At 40.7% G+C, this 23333-nt stretch overlaps 1 protein-coding gene across 2 annotated transcripts; it reads left to right on the top strand.

Annotated features, from left to right (window-relative positions):
• The first annotated feature begins 1740 nt into the window (after positions 1-1740).
• On the top strand, positions 1741-16284 carry LOC140716740 (heat shock cognate 71 kDa protein). Of its 2 annotated transcripts, none has more exons than XM_073029544.1 (9): positions 1741-1894; positions 9287-9496; positions 9870-10075; positions 11237-11389; positions 12086-12641; positions 13644-13846; positions 14568-14766; positions 15633-15865; positions 15990-16284. In XM_073029544.1, exons 2-9 carry the CDS (start codon positions 9292-9294, stop codon positions 16155-16157), a joined length of 1923 nt encoding a protein of 640 aa, XP_072885645.1. In that variant the 5' UTR covers positions 1741-1894; positions 9287-9291; the 3' UTR covers positions 16158-16284. The 2 variants fall into 2 exon arrangements, with proteins under 2 accessions (XP_072885645.1, XP_072885646.1); XM_073029545.1 differs by lacking the exon at positions 1741-1894 and adding an exon at positions 1915-1934.
• The last annotated feature ends 7049 nt before the right edge of the window (positions 16285-23333 follow it).

A 23333-nucleotide genomic window follows, 5' to 3' on the forward strand; every position in this document is an offset into this window, starting at 1 on the left:
GCACAGCAGCATCACCACTTCTAAGAGGACTGAGGCAAGCAAGGCTCTCTCCCCCTCCCACCTTAACTGTGTTTTACAGGAGCACCATTGAGAGCTTTCTGACAAGTTGCATCGCCATCTGGTATGGGAGCAGTCTTGCCTCAGTTTAAGTCTCTTCAAAGTACTGTGAGAACAGCTGAGAGGATCATAGGGCACACTTCAGGAGCACTACATACGCAGGGCCGGTAAGTAAGGATCCCACACATCCATTAAGCATCCTATTTGACTTTCTACCATCAGGCAGGAGACTATGATGTGTAAAGACAAGAACAATCAGGATGAAAAACAGTTTCTTCCCACAGGCCATTAGGCTTCTGAACCCCCTACCACCTCTTATTCAAAATGTCACTGATTAATCTGTTCTACACCTTATTTAATATTGCTGCACTTCATTCATGTGTGATTAGTTTGTTATTTATGTGTGATTCATCTATAGATTTTATCTTTACCTTTGTAAGTTATCTTGTGCTGATGTGTACTGCTGTGCTTTACACCCTGGTTTGGAGAAAGGTCCCATTCCTACATACATTATATGGTTATATACATGTAAATTACAATAAACTTCACCTGGTTTGAAAACTTTGTGTCCTTATCTTTAGTGTCTTTTTGTGCTGCATTGATTCAGAGGAATGATTATTTGGTTCGTCTTTACACTTGTGTACAGGAAACGAATTTAAACCATCTTGAATCTCGTGTGTTTCATCTCAGACATTGCACGGGGCTGGAAACAACCGTAGCAACTTAAAAAGGGCAATTCTGGGGAATCAATCTGCAGAGCCACCTCAATGAAAACATTTTCTTCTGCAGATTCATTTTGTCACTGCAGTATGCACAGGCAGCAGCTGCCCTGCCTGCAAACCCCAGACAAAGGCTGCAGGAAAGGTTTAATGCTGCTGCTTTTAAAGGGTCTCTCATGTTATACCGTGACTTGCATCCCCTGCACCATTAATTTATCTTTTGTAACTTCTCTTGCACCCTAATTCTGCTTGCAAAACGAGAAATTTCAAGACGTATTGGTTTAATAATACGTATGTCAATGCAATTTATGGCATTTTATGCATTGCACTGTACTGCTTCTGCAAAACATTTTAATGACGTTTTTCTTAATGCTCATAGTATTTTTTGAATTGTACTAATTTCTACCGCAAAACAATTGTAATGACATATATAAAATGTATTTCCTAATGGAATTAATAGCTTTTAAGAATTCAACCAGATTGCAATAAATTCGGTGATTTATTATAGATAGATATTTCATCTAATTTTCGTATTGCGCTCTCCGGCTACCGCAAATCAGCGCATTTCATACTATTTTATCAGCGATATTAAACCTGATTTTGAATATTCCAGAGATTCCAATTTCTGTGCAGTTTATACTCAGGAATCTCGTCTTTTTCGTGGCCAAAGCTTCGCGCTTAATCTGATGAGAGACTCTCACGTAATAATCCCCAATCATGTCTTTTAGGAGCCACCTTGAACAGGGAGATCAGAGCCGGCAGGGGTGTTAATGTTAATCCCCCTGCAGGGGGAACTGTCCCCCCGCTCTGACAACACACCTTCCCGTCTATAGATATTTATTGATCGGAGCGGGCTCGCTGTTAAATCTGCGACATTCACTCGACGCCAGGTGGAAAACTCCAGCCGTTTCCAGATGCTTCTCCACAGCGGCGGAGAGCGCGTTGCCATTAGCCGCCGGACCGGCGAGTGGGCGGTTCAGAGTGACGCTGCGGTTGCTGATTGGCGCGAAGGTTCGCGTTGTTTCCAGAAGCTTCTGGGGTGATTAGGGTCGGGCGCTTGTTCAGGTGGGAGCATAATCGGTGTTGGTGTGGCTGTGTGGAGCTTTCCTGTTACAACAGTGAGTATTAGTGGCGCTTCCACCCCGTCTAAAGCCTTGGGTACGTTCATTCATTCGGTACCGGGGCTTTATTCCCCCCCGGGGTGGGGAATGGCCAGGGGGTGTGGGATGGCCGAGCAGCGTGTGCGGAGCCATAGAGTTAGGTCTGGATGAGCCAGCATCCTCCGCTCCGTGGCCGATGTCATGGGCAGTCCGGTTCTCCCCTTTGTCGACCCCTCTTGTCTGCTTACGGGGATGGTTTCCAATTAGTCTCCCTCCCTGATCCTTTCGCAGATTCAGTTAATTGGGTGGGTATCTGGGGCTTGTCAGACATTCAAGCTGCTTCGTGAGTTAAGCACAAAAGCTGCTTTCTTTTTCGCCCACCCAGCTGCCGCTGTCCGCTTAAATAACCCGGGGATGTGTGTGAGGAGTGAATTTTAGGTTGTGTTTCTTGGCATTAAAGTGCTCTTCCAGTTGATGACTGTGAAGAATATGAATTTCAGGTTGTGTACCATGTATGTTCTCTAGTATTAAATTGATAATCCATCCTTCTGCTCGGACAGAGAAGTGGCTGGTCGAAAACGGGGTTTGGTCTGATCGTGCTCTTAGACAGAACAAATGGGAGCAAACACTTATACTTTGTTTTGTTGGAAAGGCGAATCTCAGGATTGTATCCTGCAAGCGAACTTTGATAAATAAATGTTCTTTGAATCTAAATGGGGAGACAATTTTTTTTTAAATCAGAGGTGTGAAGGGACAAATTGGGTGAGTGGGCAGATGCAGTTTAATGTGGATAAATGTGAGGTTATCCACTTTGGTGGCAAGAACAGGAAAACAGATTACTATCTGAATGGTGTCAAGTTAGGAGAAGGGGAAGTACAACGAGATCTAGGTGTCCTTGTACATCAGTCAATGAAAGTAAGCATGCAGGTACAGCAGGCAGTGAAGAAAGCTAATGGCATGAGAGGACATGAGTTGAGAGTTAAGGGGCAAAAGTTTAAGGGTAACACGAGGGGGAATTTCTTTACTCAGAGTGTGGTAGCTGTGTGGAACAAGCTTCCAGTAGAAGAGGTAGAGGCAGGTTCAATATTGTCATTTAAAAAAAAATTGGATAGGTATATGGACAGGAAAGGAATGGAGGGTTATGGGCTGAGTGCAGGTCGGTGGGACTAGGTGAGAGAAAGCGTTCGGCACGAACTAGAAGGGCCGAGATGGCCTGTTTCTGTGCTGTAATTGTTATATGGTTATATGGTTGGCCTTCATAACAAGGGGAGTTGAGTATAGAAGCAAAGAGGTCCTGATGCAGTTGTACAGGGCCCTGGTATTTAGTCTCCAAATCTGAGGAGGGACATTCTTTTTATTGAGGGAGTGCAACATAGGTTCACGAGGTTAATTCCCGGGATGGCGGGACTGTCATATGTTGAAAGATTGGAGCGACTGGGCTTCGAAGGATTTAGAAGAATGAGAGGGGATCTGATTGAAACATATAAGATTATTAAGGGATTGGACACGCTGGAGGCAGTAAACATGTTCCTGATGTTGGGGAAGTCCAGAACCAGAGGCCACAGTTTAAGAACAAGGGGTAGGGGCCATTTAGAGCGGAGTTGAGGAAAAAACTTTTTCACCCAGAGAGTTGTGGGGGATCTATGGAATGCTCTGCCTCAGAAGGCAGTGGAGGCCAATTCTCTAGATGCTTTCAAGAAAGTTAGATAGAGCTCTTAAAGATAGCAGAGTCAAGGGATATGGGGAGAAGGCAGGAATGGGGTACTGATTGTGGATGATCAGCCATGATCACAGTGAATGGCGGTGCTGGCTAGAAGGGCCAAATGGCCTACTCCTGTGTCTATTGTCTATTGACTTTGAAGTCCAGAATAACTTTTTTTTAATCAATGTACACACCATGCATCACCATATGTATTGAGATGGAGTTCTGGCCCAACAACCCCTGAATTAACCCCAGCCTAATCACAGGACAATTTGCAATGACAATTAACCTACCCAGCTGGTACATCTTTGGACTGTGGGAGCACCAGGACAAAAACCATGGGGAGGACATATAAGCTACTTACGGAGAGTGGCAGGGCATGGTCCTGGGTCATTGGTACTACACTACCCTGTTGCCCTATACAACCCTGGCATGCTCAATAGATAAAACACAATACAATCAATGGAAGGAGGTGGGCCTCAGGGTTGTATAAGGCACAGGAGCAGAATTGGGTCACCCATCCCATTGGTCTGTCCCCCATGTTCCATCATGGCTGATTTCATGCCTATTCTCCTGCCTTCTCTTTAACCTTTGATGCCCTGACTAATGAAGAGCCTGTCAACCTCCACTTTGAATATCCCTGATGGCTTGGTTTCCACAGCTGCCTGTGACAATGAATTCCACAGATTTACCACCTATAGAAATTTCTCCCCATATCTGTTCTAAATAGTGACATATATGAACTTTGATAATATATTTACTTTGAATTGTTAGAGGGTGAGGGGAGAGTTGATAGTGGAGTGTGCAAGATGATCAGAGGCATCAGTCAGGGGAACAGCTTCTCCCATGGTGGAAATGGCTATGAGAGAGGGTCTGTTTTTAAGGTGATTGGAGAAAAGTATAAGTGGCGGGTGGATATATATGATTCAAAGTAAATTTATTATCAAAGTACATAGATGTCACCATATACAACCCTGAGACTCATTTTCTTGCAGACATACAGTTGGGCTCATCCACAGGGGATTGGTTCTGGGACCTCCCCCCCCCCCCCCCCCCCCCACGGATACCAAAAAACATGGATGCTCAAGTCCCTTATTTAACCTGTCTCAGTGCAGTGGACTTTAGGACCGCCGCGGCGGAGCTTGGGACCCGCCGCCTGCAGTGTTTCTGTTCCGGAAACCAATCAAGATTGAAAATAAAGTGGAAATAATAAAGCGATTGGAAAAAGGTGAAACACCATCGGTCATTGGAAAAGCGTTAGGCTACAGTCGGTCAACGATTGGAACAATTTTAAAGGATAACAGATAAAGTGAGAATAATGGAGCATGTGAAAGGCCCTGCCCTGATGAAAGCTACAATTATTACTAAGCAACACAGTGGTTTAATTATTGAAATACGTACATTTCTTAAGTGTTTTATATGCATAGAAAGGTAAAATATATACTAAGACAAACGTTTGACTAACTGACACTAAATAATACCGGATGTACCTGTTCGGACTTAGAGAACTTCCGGTTTTTTTTATTAGATCCCAATCCGCGGTAACCTATGCACATCCCCCGTATAGTTTAAATTATCTCTAGATTACTTATAATACCCAATACAATATAAATGCTATGTAAATAGTTATACTGTATTGTTTAGGGAATAATGACAAGAAAAGAAGTCTGTACACACTCAAACAACAAGTGCTAGAGAGAGATCTTGAGGGTTTTCCTGATCTGCGGTTGGTTGAATCCGAGTATGCGGAACCCATGGATAAGGAGGGCCGACAGTACTCAATAATTAGAGAAACAATTGAATCAATGAAAAATGCACACAAGACAAACAATTTAAATTGCAAATACAAAATAAAGCAGTAAGTATGGACAATGTGAAATAAAGTCCTTGAAACTGAGTCCATAGGTTGGTTGTGGGAAATTCAGTTCAGTGATAGGGCGACTGAAGTTATTCTCTCTGTTTCAGGGGCCTGATGTTTGAAGGGTAATAACTGTTTTTGAACCTGGTGGTGGGAGTCCTAAAGCTCCTGTTCCTCCTACCCAATGGTACAGCAAGAAGAGGTGTCCCTGATGCTGAATGCTCCTCTTCTGCAAGAACACTCTGTAGATGAGCTCAATGAGGGGAGAACTCGTGCCAGTTGCGTCGGTGTAAGGAAAATAAATAGTGTTAATATTCATTTTGAGAGGACTAGGATACAGTAGCAAGGATGTAATTTGCACTCTGAGTATTGTGAGCAGTTTGTGATAAAAGATATGCTGATATTACAAAGGGTTCAGAGGAGGTTCACAAGAATAATGTTGGGAATGGGAGTTAACATATTAAGAGCATTTGATGGTTCTGGGCATGTACTCACCAGAGTTCAAAAGAACTTTTGGAGGGTGGAATCACATTGAAACATTTTGAATATTGGAATACCTTGAAAGAATGGTTGTGAAGAAGATGTTTCCTATAGTGGGGGAGTCTAGGACCAAAGGGCACAGCCTCAGAAAAGAGGGGCATCATTTTAGAACAGAGAAGAGGAACAATTTCTTTAGCCAGTGTGGTGAATCTGGAATTCATTACCACAGGCCAAGTCATCGGGGGATATTCAAAACGGAGGTTGATGGGCTCTTAATTTGTAAGGGCATCAAAGGTCCCAGGGAGAAAGCAGGAGAATGGGATTGAGAAGGATAATAAATCAGCCATAGTGGAGTAGACTGGATGGGTCGAGTGGCCTAATTCTGCTCTTATGTCTTCTTGTCCTAGATGTTCCAGTCTCTGACCAGGTGCCATATTCACTGACGGGAGACAGTTGCAATTGAAGCTGTTTGCAATGGGTGGTGAGTGGCAGCTAGGGAGAGCTGGTTTAGTTCTCATTCTAACTGCCATCTGTGTGGAGTTTGCCTGCTGTCCATGTGACTGTATGGCTCCCCAGGCTGCTCCTCTTTTCACTAAATTACCCCCAGTGTGTTGGTGAGTGGAAGGATCTGGGTAGAATTGATGGCAATGTAAAGGATTGAATGGGATTGGTGTACAAAGACAGTTGGAAATATTCCTCAGCCTGTTTCTGGGTCATAGACTGCCCTGTTTTGGATCAGTCATTCAAGTTCCCAAGTGTAGCCCATCTCAGTGTATCCAGAGATGGTCTTTAGAGCTTCTGTGTTGTCTGTAACACTATGGGATGAGTTGTTAGCCCCATGCCTAACCTTCCTTTCACAACTGGGCTTGGGAATGACCATGGTGGAGTTGTTGGAAATATTGCTGTTTCGTAATGTTCTTGACTATTGCATAGTTGGCTCCTTATTTTCATGCTTTGAGAAAATTTGTGCACCATATTTTGTTTGCAGTTTAACCAAAAAAAAACATTCAAGCTATATTACAAATCTAAATTAGAAAGAATGCTGGAAAAAAGTGGATTAGGAGTTTAGGCTGTTGTCAGTGCAATGCCGTGCAAAAGTTGCTCTGTCTTGTGAGCAGGTTGGAAGAGGTGAAAGTGAATCTCTGCTTTACCAAAATTGCCGTTTCAGTCCATGGGTAGTGATGAGATATAAAAACATCTTGTTGCACAGGAAATTATTGGGGGAAGAGAGAAAGGGATGGAATCCTTGAAAAGAGTGATCCCTGCAGAAAGGGTCTTGGAAACAAGGTCAAAATGTACTTGCAAGTGTAACTGGAAAAAGAATATTGTTGCTGGGAAGAGATGAAGCAGGTGAGCTGGAAATGGATGAAATAAGTGTGAGGGCTCCATCTGCTATGGCAGAGGTGGATGGGAGGAGTATATTCCCATCATCCTGAAGCCTAAATAGTCCTTCGAAGAGCCAATGGTTCCCCCACACTGACCGCAATGACCATCTGAGCTCCTGTTCCTGGTTTCATTTTAAATGCTTTTTTCTGCTCCGATTGCTCTCAGCTTTCTCCATTACTATGGAGAGGCCAACTGTGGATTAAAAGGACATCTCTCATTCCACTTTTAGCTTACAAGTAGTGATATGAACATTGAATTTTTCAATGTAACCTTCTCCCCCTTGGTTCATCCCTTCCATCTACCCATCATTGTCACCTACCTGTCTTCATCCCACCAACCTCCCCCATACTAACAAATCACTTCTCTATCCCAGGAAATGACATTTCCTTCCATAGATGCTGCTTGACCAGCTGTTCCTCTGGCATTTTTTTCTTCCAGATTCCAGCATCTCCTGTCTTAATCTGCAAATCTTACAAGTGTCTGTTTACTTAAGTAATGAAATGTTTAAAATCTTCATCAGAACTGCAGTGTTTTTCTTCTGTATTTTTGGTTGGTCAGTGTTACGAACCCCGTAACTGGGTGTCTTACCAGCAAAGATAGGAGTATCCGTTGAAGTCTGATGATACTATTTTTAACAGTATTTATTAGTAAAAATACACAAAAATAATATCAATGCAAATATACAGATAATATACATCATCAATACTAAACCTAAAAGTGCGGGTATAATAATAATCAATAAGAAATAAGCTCTATCGTTGTCTAGGGGATAATGAATTGTCCGATGGAAATATAAAATTCGCTTCAGTTCACACAGGCTGCCGTCGTTTGTTTGGCGCTGTGTTGCAATTTTTGGAGAAAGAGAGAGATAGAAGAATGGGAACAGTTACCGCTAAGTGTTTTGCCAACCTTCCTTTATGATTTCGATCCGTCGGTGTCTCGTTGTGGCCATTCAAGTATGACCTCTCCTTTAGCTAAACCGTTCTTCCGTGATGAGCCCGCCACCCAGGCAAGGGAGGACACACATGAGCTCTCACTGGCTTCACTATAAAACGCTGTCACTGGATTTCTAGAGTTTCTCCTGGTGTGTCTAACAGGTGTTCCCCAGACCCATCTTTTATCCTCACTCAGATGTCAATCAGGTTGGGATGATGCAATCCCTCAACCAGACTACTCTGGTCGTCCCCTGAGGGGTTTCAATGAATAGTACAGTACTCAATACACAATTCCGTCTCCAAGAGACAATAGCAGTAGTCAGTGGTTCCGTTCCGCTTGTGTTAGGAGACATTCCAAACCTTGTGTATTCTGCGTCTCTCTGTCTCATGATGTGTATCTCTCTCACTTCCTGGGTCTCAGACCCGAAATAATAGCGATCCTGCGATTCTCAAAAAGGAGGGGGCGACTTTGCACTCAGAGTTGCTCCACATTCGTAATATCAGTTCAATGCCACATGTAGCTAGTTCTATTGAGAGTGTGATCAAAATCTTATTCACACTTCAATTTACACTCAATAATTATTTTAACTGTAGTTGGAGTTAATGTGAGTTTTACAAATGGTTTCTTACTAAGAAGCTTAGGGTAGTATTTAAATTATTCAATAAATAGATAACAATGACAAAGTTATAACAAACAACCTTTGATCCATTGTAATAAAGAATTAAACATTATCACATACGTCAGAACATAGTGAAATGTGTTATTTGAGTCAGTGACCAAAACAGTCTGAGGATTGTGCTGGGGGCAGCCCACAAGTGTTGCTATGCTTCCAGCACCAACATAACATGCCAATAGTATGTCTTTGGAATGTGGGATGAAACATGCAGACAGCTATGGGAATTGAGTAACAGTCGGTTGTGCTGTCCTATGGATGGCGTTTCTTGGTGATTTCCCCATATCTCTGAGGTTGTAGAAATAAGTTGGAAATGAAGAACTTTATGTATTTTATAAATGTTCTGAAAGTAAAAGCTCTGAACTATTCTTTCAGGCAACATGTCTAAGGGACCAGCAGTTGGAATTGATCTTGGGACAACCTACTCATGTGTAGGTGTCTTCCAACATGGCAAAGTTGAAATTATTGCCAATGACCAAGGCAACCGCACCACTCCAAGTTATGTTGCCTTCACTGATACAGAGAGACTGATCGGTGATGCAGCCAAGAATCAGGTGGCTATGAACCCAACCAACACTGTCTTTGGTGAGTTACGTGAAGATCTTGCAATGTAGATAAACAGATTGTAAATTGCTAAACTTTCTAGTATTTTTCCTCTGGTGCTTTACTGCATCGTTAAAAAATACGGCTAGGTGAATTGGGGCATTCAAAGACTTGCGAACTGAGTTAATGCTGCTTTCTGGCTGATTTGTATTGAGCTACAGAGGAGCTAATTAGTTATTGCTTATGTAGGCACTCGGGTTGAGATTGGAAGTTCTCAGCTTGAATGGTTTGCTAAATTATATTTCTCTTCTGGTCATGGAACATACTGTAGAGCACAATAAGTGTAGAACTATGTTATTCTCATGGCAGAAAAAATTCTATGTCTCAATTTTTATCAATCTTATGAATTTTATAGATGCCAAGCGCCTAATTGGACGTAGATTTGAGGATTCTGTTGTCCAAGCTGACATGAAGCACTGGCCTTTCAATGTAATAAATGATGGTAGTCGTCCTAAAGTTCAGGTTGAATACAAAGGTGAAAGCAAGTCTTTTTATCCGGAGGAAATTTCTTCAATGGTGCTCACAAAAATGAAAGAAATTGCAGAAGCGTACCTTGGAAAGGTAGGGTAACTGTAACTTTGTGCTGACAGTTTGTCACATAATTTACCATTAACCATCATACATGGGAACAAGAGTGTACAATGTACTGTGTACGTTAATCAAAATGGCTTCTTTGGTTTGCTAGAGTAGGAATGCTTTTATGTTTGATAAGTGTTTTCTCTCGCAGTTGTTTAGCTTTGGACTTGCTGATATGGAGATTGTATTCATTTTTTAACCAATGGGGAATGTTATTTTGTCTTGTGAGGCTGGGAGCTTGGGGGTTTCACAGGCTTTTCAGGGGAGGCGGGAAGGAGACACTGAGGAAGGTGGATGTGCGCTGCACTGCTCAGTCCTCCCAGGTGCAAGGACGTGGAGGTCGGAGGAAAGTGACGAGGGGTCGAATGGTTCGATGGTTGAGCTCCAACGATGTGCACTAAACTGACTGAACTTTGATAAGTTGGCGCCTTTTACTTTATTTTCTTTTCCTTCATATATACTGTATTGCATAGTACTCTTAGTTTTAGTAAAATCTTTAAAGTGTATTCCATAACAGTATCTGGTGTGAGTTTGATATTGTGTGTGTACGCGCGGCATAAACTTGATTCTCACAGCATCTGTGTGTACGGGAGGTGGGGTTGGTGAGTGGCTGGATCTCCTTTTCCCCTCGACATATACCAGCCTGTTCGGTAAGTGTTACAAGAGAATACGAAGGGTGATTGATAAGTTCGTGGCCTAAGGTAGAAGGGGTCAATTTTAGAAAACCTAGTGCATTTATTTTCAACATAGCCCCCTCCTACATATACACACTTAGGCCAGTGGTCGTGGAGCATACGGATCTTGGACCTCCAGAAAGTGTCCACAGCAGGGGTGATTGATAAGTTCATGGCCTAAGGTAGAAGGAAATGAGTTATTAACCCCCTCGTAAGTTTTTTGTAATAAACCTTAGAGACATTCATTTCTTAAACTAGATAGTAAAATGGAAGTAAACCAGTGTTGATCATATATGGTAACTTGCATCCAAATGACCTCCACAAAGTGATAGTTTATCAGGTAAAATTTAGTTTTGTATTCCTTTCAAAGTACTTGTAGTGAAAGGTGGTCTGAAATTCAAAGAACTTTGGGGAATCATTGATTAGAGAAAACTCTTAAAACAATATTCAATTTAAATTCTTTGTCTTGCAGACCGTTACAAATGTTGTTATTACAGTTCCTGCTTATTTTAATGACTCTCAACGCCAGGCAACAAAAGATGCTGGAACAATTTCTGGAGTTAATGTCCTCCGTATTATAAATGAGCCAACTGCTGCTGCCATAGCTTATGGCTTGGATAAAAAGGTATTTCAGAAGGAAATGTTTCAATGGCATGGGCTGTGATTCTTAGTGCCTTTATCAGATTTTTAAGCTATTTCAGCCAATTTTTCTGCTTGATGTTAGGGTAATCTGCAAGTTAACTTTCAGAAAAAAGCAGGGAGATGAAGGGTCTCAGCCCGAAACGTCGACAGCGCTTCTCCCTATAGATGCTGCCTGGCCTGCTGTGTTCCACCAGCATTTTGTGTGTGTTGTTGAGAGGATGTTTATGTTGAGTGAAATAGCAAATTTCTAGTATCTCTAAGATAGTAAGTTTTTCCTTGAACAGTCTGATCATTTGTTATCAGAGCTTTGACAATGTAACTGTTTAAAGGACCATGAGAACAGAACCTTGGGAAAACCACCAGATGAGGTGTCATTTCTGAACTACTTTAGCTCAAGATGCTGCAGAATTTTTTTTCATATAAAATATCTTTATTACAAGTTCAGTGCTACAATATATACAAACCAGTGACTAACACAATTATTATACTACTACTAGACAAACGACATTAAACTAAAATGTTTCCATCTGTGTGAATGATGGCGCTAACCCCTAACCCCCCCCGCCCCCCGGCAGAGCCCAGAAAAAAATAATCCATTCAACCCACTAACATATTGTAGGTTACTTACGTGTAGCTTACCAAAGTTGTCTTTTTAACAAAATGATGTTTTTGTCAACAGGTCGGTACTGAAAGAAATGTCCTGATTTTTGATCTGGGTGGTGGTACTTTCGATGTCTCCATCTTAACCATTGAAGATGGAATCTTTGAAGTCAAATCTACAGCTGGTGACACCCACCTTGGTGGCGAAGACTTTGACAATCGCATGGTCAACCATTTTATCACTGAATTCAAACGAAAATACAAGAAAGACATTACCGACAACAAGAGAGCTGTTCGCCGTCTCCGCACTGCCTGTGAACGTGCAAAGCGTACACTGTCATCCAGTACACAGGCTAGCATTGAAATTGACTCTCTGTACGAGGGTGTTGATTTTTATACCTCAATCACCAGAGCACGATTTGAAGAGCTCAATGCTGACCTCTTCCGTGGCACTCTTGACCCTGTAGAGAAATCCTTGCGAGATGCCAAACTTGACAAGGCTCAAATCCATGATATTGTGCTGGTTGGTGGATCCACCCGCATTCCCAAAATCCAGAAGTTGTTGCAAGATTTCTTCAATGGCAAGGAATTGAACAAGAGCATCAATCCTGACGAGGCTGTTGCATATGGTGCAGGTAACAAAGTTCATTATCAATAGGGGAAATACAGTGGATTTCTGTTAATGGGACACATTGATATCAGTACATTTTAGCCGAATCAGCTGAGGTTTTGTGGAAACAAAAGGTATTTAAGTGCTATTAACTAAATAACATTATGTTTAAAGAAAATACAAAACAAATCACTATCAATTCTACTACAGTACTATAAAACTGGTCTTTTGATTTGAATGTAAAGAAAAATGTTTCATTTTTACTATGCACTGTACCAGCAGTTATGGTCAAAATGACAATAAAAGTTAAGTTGACTTGAAATGAACAGTCGATACTGATAATGGACTGCCTTCATATAAAGCTTTAGACAACTGCATTTTCCAAATCTTCATTTTCATTGTAACATTCAAGATCAAAGTTCTTCATAATTCTGAATTTACTGAAGTAGTGAAATCATTTAATTTTTACTCCCAGTCATTTCTGACATCTCCAAGCCTGAATGTTTGAAACCATGGTGAGCAAAACCGTTCTGAATTGTCTTATTGCACATATCTCACTATCAGTCACAATAATCAGTACTTTTTGAACATAGACACACACAACTGACACTGTTCACTCTAAGCACGGTGTAGTGTCGAACAGCCACAATACAGCGCACAACTGGCGCTAGTTTAGAAACTGTTCGCCAGTGATAATGAAGAACTTCGATCTCCTGTCCCAATTAAGTGGCATAGAATCCCAAATAAACAAAGGAAATCTCAGTTATTTTGTCAATTTTTGTTCTTTAAACATTGGTGGCTGTCCAATTAACTGCAGCCTATGGCCTGATTAATCGAAATCCTGGAACTGTTTCTGGTTCTTGGAACATTTATTTCAAATTATATTATTGTAAGTTCATACTATAATGTTTTTAAGCATTCACTCTTGATGCTTATAAAGAGACTCTTAACAGGTCTATTTATAAGCATAATCTTGTAATAAATGTAAATGTCAAATATGTAATGTGGTTATGAACTTCGATTTCAGCTGTGCAGGCTGCCATCTTGGCTGGTGACAAGTCAGAAAATGTACAGGATCTACTATTATTAGATGTCACTCCTCTCTCTTTGGGCATTGAGACAGCTGGTGGTGTGATGACTGTCTTGATCAAACGAAATACTACCATTCCAACAAAGCAAACACAGACATTCACCACCTACTCTGACAACCAGCCAGGGGTGCTCATTCAGGTGAGGTTTTATTTTATATTTAAACTAACCAATTGCTAGTTGGAGGGGAGGTAGTATTGAGGAAGCAGGGAGGCTACAGAAGGATTCAGACAGATTAGGAGAATGGGCAAAGAAATGGCAGATGGAATGCAGTGTCAGGAAGTGTACAGTCATGCACTTTGGTCGAAGAAATAAAAGTGTAGACTATTTTCTAAGTGGAGAGAAAATTCAAAAAACTGAGGTGCAAAGGAACTTGGGAATTCTTGTGCAGGGTTCCCTGAAGGTTAATTTGCAGATTGAGTCTGTGGTGAGGAAGGCAAATGCAATGTTACCATTCTTTTTGAGAAGATTAAAAGCAAGGATATAATGTTAAGCCTTTATTAGGCACTGGTGAGGCCTCATTTGGAGCATTGTGATACCTATTGAATAATGAAAGGCCTTGATGGAGTGAATGTGGAGAGGATGTTTCCAATGGTGGGAGTGTCCAAGACACAGCCTCAGAATAGAGGGACATCCATTTGGAATGGAGATGAGAGCAATTTCTTTAACCAGGGATTGGTGAATCTGGAATTCTTTGCTACAGGTAGCTGTGGAGGCCAAGTCTTTAGGTATATTTAAGACCTGAATACAGTAGAAGCTATTTATAGAGATGTCCATTAACTAGTTTTCTACTGACTACCTCGCAAAGATTATATGACTGCACAAAAATGATCTTTATGACTGCTGTCATTTGTTGTCTTAGGTGTTTGAGGGTGAGAGAGCAATGACGAAAGATAACAACTTGCTGGGCAAATTTGAGCTGACTGGAATTCCACCTGCTCCAAGGGGTGTGCCTCAAATTGAGGTGACTTTTGATATTGATGCCAATGGTATCTTGAATGTGTCTGCAGTGGACAAGAGCACCGGAAAAGAAAACAAGATCACCATCACAAATGACAAAGGTAAATCTCTCACTTCTTGAACAAGTTTTGAAAGTCATGATTTCTAGCATCAATAGCTCACTTCACTTTTGTTCTGAATTCTATGAGTAATTTAAGAACCAATATTATAGGTGGATATTGTATTGATCCCAAAGGAAATTACAGTGTAATGGTAGTGCACAAGTGCACAGATTTACAAATATTAGAAGGAAGTAGAATGAATAAAAAATTAAGTTCCCTTAAACAGTCTTAACAGGAGGTGGCCATCGCTTCCCCAGTTGACACATTATGAGAGCCTAATGGCCAAGGGTAAGAATGACCTCATATAGCGCTCTTTGGAGCAGCACAGTTGTCTTAGTCTATCACTAAAAGTGCTCCTCTGTTCAGCCAAGGTGGCATGCAGAGGGTGAAAAATGTCCAGAATTGCCAGGATTTTCTGTAGGGTCCTTTTGTTCTACCTCAGCCTCCAGTGTGTCCAATTTGACTCCTATAACAGAGCCAGCCTTTCTAGTCAGTTTATTGAGCCTGTTGGTATCACTTGTGTTTATGCCATTACCCCACCACACCACCACAGAGGATTGTATTGGCAACGACAGACTGGTAGAGCATGTGAAGGAGAGGCATCCATCCTTTGTATCTGTGGCTTAATGCTGAGTCAGGTTCCTATGTAGTATGAGTTACAAAACTGAAATGATCCTTTTGAATTTGCAGCAAAGTAATGCAGTATAAAGATGAATGTATCCAACATGATTATCCTTTTATTTAATGACTTGCAAAAGTATAGTGTTTCTTGGAATTCCATGCAAATCTTCAAGTGTTCTATTTGGTATCTATGTCAACAGGCTGTTTTACTAAAAATGTAAAAAATACTCTGATTAAATGAACAGGTCGTTTAAGCAAAGAGGATATTGAACGTATGGTCCAAGAGGCTGAGAAATACAAAGCAGAAGATGAACAGCAGCGTGATAAAGTGTCTTCAAAGAACTCTCTAGAGTCCTATGCGTTCAACATGAAAGCTACCATTGAAGATGAGAAGCTAAAGGGCAAAATAAGTGATGATGACAAGCAGAAGGTTCTGGACAAATGTAATGAAGTTATCAACTGGCTGGACAAGAACCAGGTACAGTTCATGGGTTTATGGAACATTTCAGGTTCAATGAGGCTGATCTTTCAGTTGATCCTCAGTCTTGACTGATTATCTATTCCAAAACATTCACTAAACTTGAAAATCAACTTCTTTTCAGACTGCAGAAAAAGATGAATATGAACATCAACTGAAAGAAATTGAGAAGGTCTGCAATCCAATCATGGCCAGGTTATATCAGAATGCTGGTGGTATGCCAGAAGGCTTTCCTGGAGCTGGTGCTGCTCCTGGAGGAACATCTGGACCAACTATTGAAGAAGTTGACTAAGATACATGCATCATTAATTTGCTTGTTAGTGTATTGTAATGTAAACATCTCATTATTGTTACTAAATGTGGTGTAAGTTTAACGAGACTTTAAAAACATCTGGATCAATAAATACTTGTTGAGAATATGATTGTCTTGTAGAATGCGAAAATCGCTTAAAATGTTTAAACAATCTCTTGTTCAGTTCCAATGGAAGCTTTCGTCTCTGAACACTCCTGGTTTTTAATTCTCTAATTTGAATGTCCACATTTTCTATTGGCGTTTCACTTCACATCCACCTAAATTAGAACTGCATTAAAATTCAGTAAAAAGGCAGCAACTAAAATATTAACTTCTCTCCACAGGGGTAGTTGCATTATTTGATTTCTACTTTTTTTGGGGTTTTTTTTCTTTAAGCTTGTTGGTTCTGCTTGAGAAGGTGGTTTAAGTTTGGAGTGAGTTTCATTTGACATCCTGAAACCTTTAGTGACTTTTTTCAAATAAGCAGTTACTTCAGCAGATGCTGCCCGACCTGCTGAGTTCATCCAGCCTTTTTGTACGTCTTGATTTGACCACAGCATCTGCAGTGTACTTTGTGTTTAGCAACCCACTACCTTTCCCCTATCATATCCCTTGTGGACTTTGATCTTGGAATGGAACATGAAGCTTTAGTCTAGCCAGTGCCTAAATTTTAGAATTCAATTGACTTTATTTTTTTACATCCTTCACATGAGTAAGTCTTCACGATACGTCTCAATGTGCAAATTATAGTAATTTGTAATGAATCGTATGTAAGAAAGAAAGATACAACAGATTGAATTCTGCCATACTCTAGTATAGATTTTCTCAATGCAAATAAGTTATGTTGTAACTTTCTAATGTAAGAAACAACAGTTTTGATCCTTCATGTTTAAAAGGGGCAGGTGTTACATGGGAAAATGTCATGAGAAGGGAAGTGCCTGGCAGAGAAGGGACTGGGGAGTCATTTTTAAAAAAACTGAATTTAGAGAGAATTGTTAAATAGTCCCCTCTCCCTTTTTACCTAGTAACAAATCTCTCTACTGACCCATTTCCTAGTACTTAATCCATGGATTTGCCTGCTTTGACTGCCTGTGGGAGTGCCTACCCTCTGGGCATATTTTGTTTTGTTGGCCAGCTTTGTAATTTCCTGTCATTTAACCTACAAGTTATTTCACCAGATGGTACAAATTACTGGTTACACATCAGCTACCAGGAATTTACCACAAATAAAAATACGTGTACTTCTCTGTGTTTTAACTGTTCTGTTGTAGAATTTAAGTATTCATAGAAACATAGAAAACCTACAGCACAATACAGGCCCTTGGCTCACGTCCTTACTTTAGAAATTACCTAGGGTTACCCATAGCCCTCTGTTTTTCTGAGCTCCATGTACCTATCCAGGAGTCTCTTAATACGTCACTGGCAGCCAATCCAAGCAGTCACCACTTTTTTTTAAAATTATGCCTGACATCTCTGAACCTACTTCCAAGCACCTTAAAACTGTGCTGTCTTGTGCTTGTCATTTCAGCCCTGGGAAAAAGCCTCTGACTATCCACATGATTAATGCCTCTCAGCATCTTATACATCTCCGCTGCTCCAAGGAAAAAAAGCCAGGTTCACTCAACCTATTCTCATAAGGGGGGGACATCACGTGATGACGTAGGATCGAGACGCAGAGACCCAGCCCTCCCGTAAAAAGTTAATAAATTAATGTTTAAATGAAGAAAAGTTAGGCAATACTTTCTAAAAGTTACTTATAAACGACTCCGGACTGTGTCAAGCTATGCCTCAAGGAAGGAAGATGAAGAAAACTAATACCGGGAAGACTACGCAAGTTGGAACAAGAACAAGGCCCACGTCTACCGAGGAACCGCGGTCTCAGGTACATTATACCACCGGCAATACGGAACAGGAGACTGTGGCAACACTGGCCACTTCCAAAGGAAAAAACCATCGTGAACTGCGCAAACGCGAAGGATGGAGCATGCGCAAACGGGAGCAACAAGAACTACAAAGCCCAGCTACCACTGCAACTGAAAGTGATAGCGAATCGGAGGGACAGTCAAATCTCTCGGAAGGATCAGATGAAGAAAGAGGTAAAAGTCCTAGAAATATAGAAAAGACTTTGAGGCAAATAATGCGTAAATTAGACACATTAAAAGTAATTAAAAATAATCAAAAAATACTCGGAAAAAAATGACCAAAATGGAGATTATGCTTGATAAAATGACAAAGAGACAGGAAAAAATGGAAAAAAGAATTAAGGACTTGTAAACTACAACGGAAGACATGGTTGAAAGAATGGACAAAATAGAAAAGGAAAATACTGCTTGGACATCAGAAAGAAAACAATTTATGGAAAAAATTGATAAGCTTGAAAATCTCAGTAGACGAAATAATATTAAAATTGTTGGACTTAAAGAAGATATAGAAGGAGATGATCCAATAATTTTTTTTCAAAAATGGATTCCTGAAAAATTGGAAATGGAAAGAGAAACTCCAATTGAGATTGAAAAGGGTGCATAGATCTTTAAGGTCAAGACCTCGAGCTGATCAAAACCCACAATCAATTTTGATAAAATGCTTACGATACCAAGACAAAGAAAAGATCCTGAAGGCCGCTGCCCAAAGTGCCAAAAATAGAAACGGGCCACTGATGATAGCAGGGAAACCAGTTCTTTTTTATCCTGATATAAGTTACAACCTGTTGAAGAGAAAGAAGGAATTTAATCCAGTGAAAAAAGCCTTATGGGAAAAGGGTTATAAATTTACAATGCGTCATCCAGCAACACTGATAATTTTTTTGGAGGAGGGAAAAATTTTTTTTTCCGATTATCAAAAAGCGGAGGAGTTTGTACAAGAACTTCCATCTATTTGCTAATTACACATAGAGGCTTCCAAACGTAATGGATTAAAGATGAAGATAGACCCAAGGAACAGAAGCGATGGACATTTATGGATATTATAGAAGAAAAAAGCAAAATTTTAGAAATACTAAATGAGAATAGTATTTTTTTTTTCTCTTCTTATACATATACTTTTTTATGTTGCGGGGGGGCTGGGAGGCTGTGGATCGGTTACTGCGGGATTCACGTGTGTAATCATGGCGGTTGCCATGACCCGTACAGTAGAGGGGGGTAATGTTGTGTCGTTTTTCCACAACATTAGTAGGGGGGTATTTTGGCTTTTTTTCTTTATATTTTAATTTTTTTCTATCTTTTTGCCTGGATGATTGGTGGGGACACACATAGCAACATGGAGATTTTTATAAAGATTTCCCAGGATACCACGAAAGTGGAAAGATTAGGTACTATTATAGATTGGAGTAATATAATAAAAAAAATAATGACTAATCTACTAAATTTTTTAAGTTTTAATGTTAATGGGCTTAATGGGCCAGTAAAAAGAAAAAGAATTTTAACATATATTAAAAAAATGAGAACTCCGTGGAGCATGTGGGGATCTTCCAACATCCAGGCATTCCCTTTTTTTTTCTTTCTTATTTTTTTAATAGGGATGTTAGGGGGGAGGGGTTAAGGGGAGGGGGGCTGGGTAACACTTTTTTTCATGCACATTTATTCTGTAACTATTTGAAAACAATAAAAAAAAGTTTTTAAAAAAATCTATTCTCATAAGGAATGCTCCCCAATCCAGGCAACATCCTTGTAAATCACTGCACCCTTTCTATGGTTTCTTCATCCTTCCCATAGTGAGGCGACCAGAACTGAGTACAGTATTCCAAGTGGGGTCTGACCAGAGTCCTATAGAGCTGAAACATTACCTCTCGGCTCCTAAATTCAGTTCCATGATTGATGAAGGCCAATACACCATACGCCTTCTTAACCACAGAGTCAACCTGAGCAGCTGCTTTGAGCATCCTATGGACTTGGACCCCAAGATCCCTCTGATCTTCCACACTTACCATTAATACTAAATATTAAGTATTCAATATTGTTCACTTGCCATCTAAGGGAATTAAGATTAAAGATTCAAAAGACTATTGTTATTCTAACCGTACATCAGCTCTGCAGGGCAGGATAAGACAGTGTTTCCCAGGAGCAGTGCAATCATAACATAACAAATGCAACACTAAATAATAAACATAACAATAAATAGTAAAACACAACAGCCACATGTCAGTCAAAACTTACTATTGCTCTACAAGTGTGCACCTGTTTCACCAACTATTGTCACTGGTTCTAAAATTTTTAATCAGTGCTAACGAATCAGTTTTCAGTTGACCCCTTCAATTTTGTTTAAAGCTGCATGCTATGTTTTGCTTTTCCTACTGGCTAATGGTAATATGTAACTAAAGATGTTCTAAAAGGTTTCTCAACATTTCTCAGTCTCAGTTGTTGGGGGGAAATATTCTAAATCTATCTGACATTACTCTGGTTATTTAAAGTGTAACAGTACTGCAGCTTGGGGCTTTCCAGAATTCATTTCTGGTGCTGTGTGTGGAGTCTGAACATTCTCCCCATAAACTTCACAGGTTTCCTCCCACAACCCAAAGATGAACTGATTAGTTAGGTCATTCTAAACTGCCCTGTGATTAGGCTGAGGATAAATTGATGGGTTGTTGTGAGGTACAGCCCAAGCTGTAGCTAAATAAATTTTAAGAAGTCACCCCTTTTGCATTGTGTCAAGGTTTTATCTCTTATGAGCTTGCTGATTTGTGCTGTCACTCTAGTGAAAAATGTTAGCAAGCCAAGATCTCTCTTCCATGACTGGAAAGTCTAAATGTATTACCAATGACATAAATGCAGAACAAAATATTGCTGCACCTCCCATAAAGTGCTTTGGTGAAGAGATTGAGACTTGAAACAATCCATTACTTTTGTGATTATGATGACAGGTTTAACAAATTAACTGAGTTTACCCATGTTGAGAATGGGTCAGGAAAAGGATTAAGTTATATAATTAAGACAACTGGTGATTTCATGAGGGGCTTAATTTGCACTACTTAAAGAAGCAAGTTAGCCCACCTAATCTTACTGAATCACTTAATTCGTTTCATCCTTGACAATTTGACAACACTAAAGTGCAGCGTGGTCAAATAGGGAGAGGAAAAAATCCAGTTCCTTTTCTTGGAGGATCATGTTTGGCGTGGAGAGTCTGGAAGTTATATTACGGTAATATGTACTACCTTCAGGTTAGGATAAGACTGAAATACTGCATTCAGTTCTGGCCACCCCTTCAGTTGAGACTTTGGAAAGGGTGCAGGTTTACCAAGATACTGCCTGGATTACAGGGTATATACCATAAGAGGTTGAAAAAAACTGGCTGTTTTTTCTGGAGGGGGGATCTGAGAGAGGTTTATAAGATTACATAGAACAGTACAGCACAGGAAGAGATCATTTGGCCCACAATATGCCAAACCAGCTAAAAAGAAAATCAAAAGCACCAGTACACTAATCCCTCCTACCTACTTAAGTATTCCTTGTCTATTCCTCCATCTTTCTTGCACCCATGTGCCAATCTAAACGTCTTAAAAAGCCTCTACTACCTTACCAGACCACCATACTTTTACTGAGTAAAAAACAGCCATCACTAAGTCAAACACTTCCCTTAGATCACTCTCTGTTGAAAGTAGCCCCTCTCTCACTTTCAATGTATACCCTCTGCCATTGAACATTGTAACCATGGGAAATAGATACTTCCTGTTGATGGAGAAGATCCTGAGAGGCAGGATTTATAAACATTTGGAGAGATATAATATGATTAGGAATAGTTAGCATGGATTTGTAAAGGGCAGGTCATGCCTTACGAGTCTGATTGAATTTTTTGAGGATGTGACTAAACACATTGATGAAGCAAGAGCAGCAGATGTAGTGTATATGGATTTCAGCAAGGCATTTGACAAGGTACCCCATGCAAGGCTTATTGAGAAAGTAAGGAGGCATGGGATTGCCACAGAAGGCAAAGAGTGGTTGTAGACGGGTCATATTCTGCATGGAGGTCTGTGACAGTGCTGTGCCTCAGGGATCTGTTCTGGGACCCTTACTCTTTTATGAATGACCTGGATGAGGAAGTGGAATGATGGGTTAGTAAGTTTGCTGATGACACAAAGGTTGGGGGTGTTGTGGATAGTGTGGAGGGTTATCAGAGGTTACAACGGGACATTGATAGGATGCAAATCTGGGCTGAGAAGTAGCAGATGGAGTTCAACTCAGATAAGTGAGGTGGTTCATTTTGGTAGGTCAAATATGATGGCAGAATATAGTATTAATGGTAAGACTCTTGGCAGTGTGGAGGATCAGAGGGATCTTGGGGTCTGAGTCTATAGGATGCTCGAAGCAGCCACACAGGTTGACTCTGTGGTTAAGAAGGCATACGGTGTATTAGCCTTCATCAATCATGGAATTGAATTTAGGAGCCAAGAGGTAATGTTGCAGCTATATAGGACCCTGGTCAGACCCCACTTGGAGTACTATGCTCAGTTCTGGTCGCCTCACTACAGGAAGGATGTGGAAACCATAGAAAGGGTGCAGAGGAGATTTACAAGGATGTTGCCTGGATTGGGGAGTATGTCTTACAAAAACAGGTTGAGTGAACTCGGCCTTTTCTCCTTGGAGTGATGGAGGATGAGAGGTGACCTGATAGAAGTGTATAAGATGATGAGAAGCATTGATCGTGTGGATAGTCAGAGGCTTTTTCCCAGGGCTGAAGTGGTTGCCGCACGAGGACACAGGTTTAAGGTGCTGGGGAGGAGGTACAGAGGAGATGTCAGGGGTAAGTTTTTCACTCAGTGAGTGGTGAGTGCGTGGAATGGGCTGCCAGCAACGGTGGTGGAGGTGGATACGATAGGGTCTTTTAAGAGACTTTTAGATAGGTACATGGAGCTAAGAAAAATAGAGGGCTATGGGTAAGCCTTTTAATTTCTAAGGTAGGGACATGTCTGGCACAACTTTGTGGGCCGAAGGGCCTGTATTGCGCTGTAGGTTTTCTATGTTACTTTTATCTGTGCCTCTCAAAATCTTATAAACCTCCATCAGATCTCTCCTCAGCCTCTGGTGCTCCAGAGAAAATAACCTAAGTTTATCCAGCCTCTGAAGATAGCACATACCCTCTAAACCAGGCAGCATCATAGTAAATCTCTTCTGCACCCTTTCCAAAGCCTCAACAACCTTTCTACAGTGGGGTGACCAGAATTATATGCAATAGTCCAGTTGTGGC

The sequence above is a fragment of the Hemitrygon akajei genome, chromosome 26 (genome assembly GCF_048418815.1).
Source record: "Hemitrygon akajei chromosome 26, sHemAka1.3, whole genome shotgun sequence".
Classification (NCBI taxonomy): domain Eukaryota; kingdom Metazoa; phylum Chordata; class Chondrichthyes; order Myliobatiformes; family Dasyatidae; genus Hemitrygon; species Hemitrygon akajei.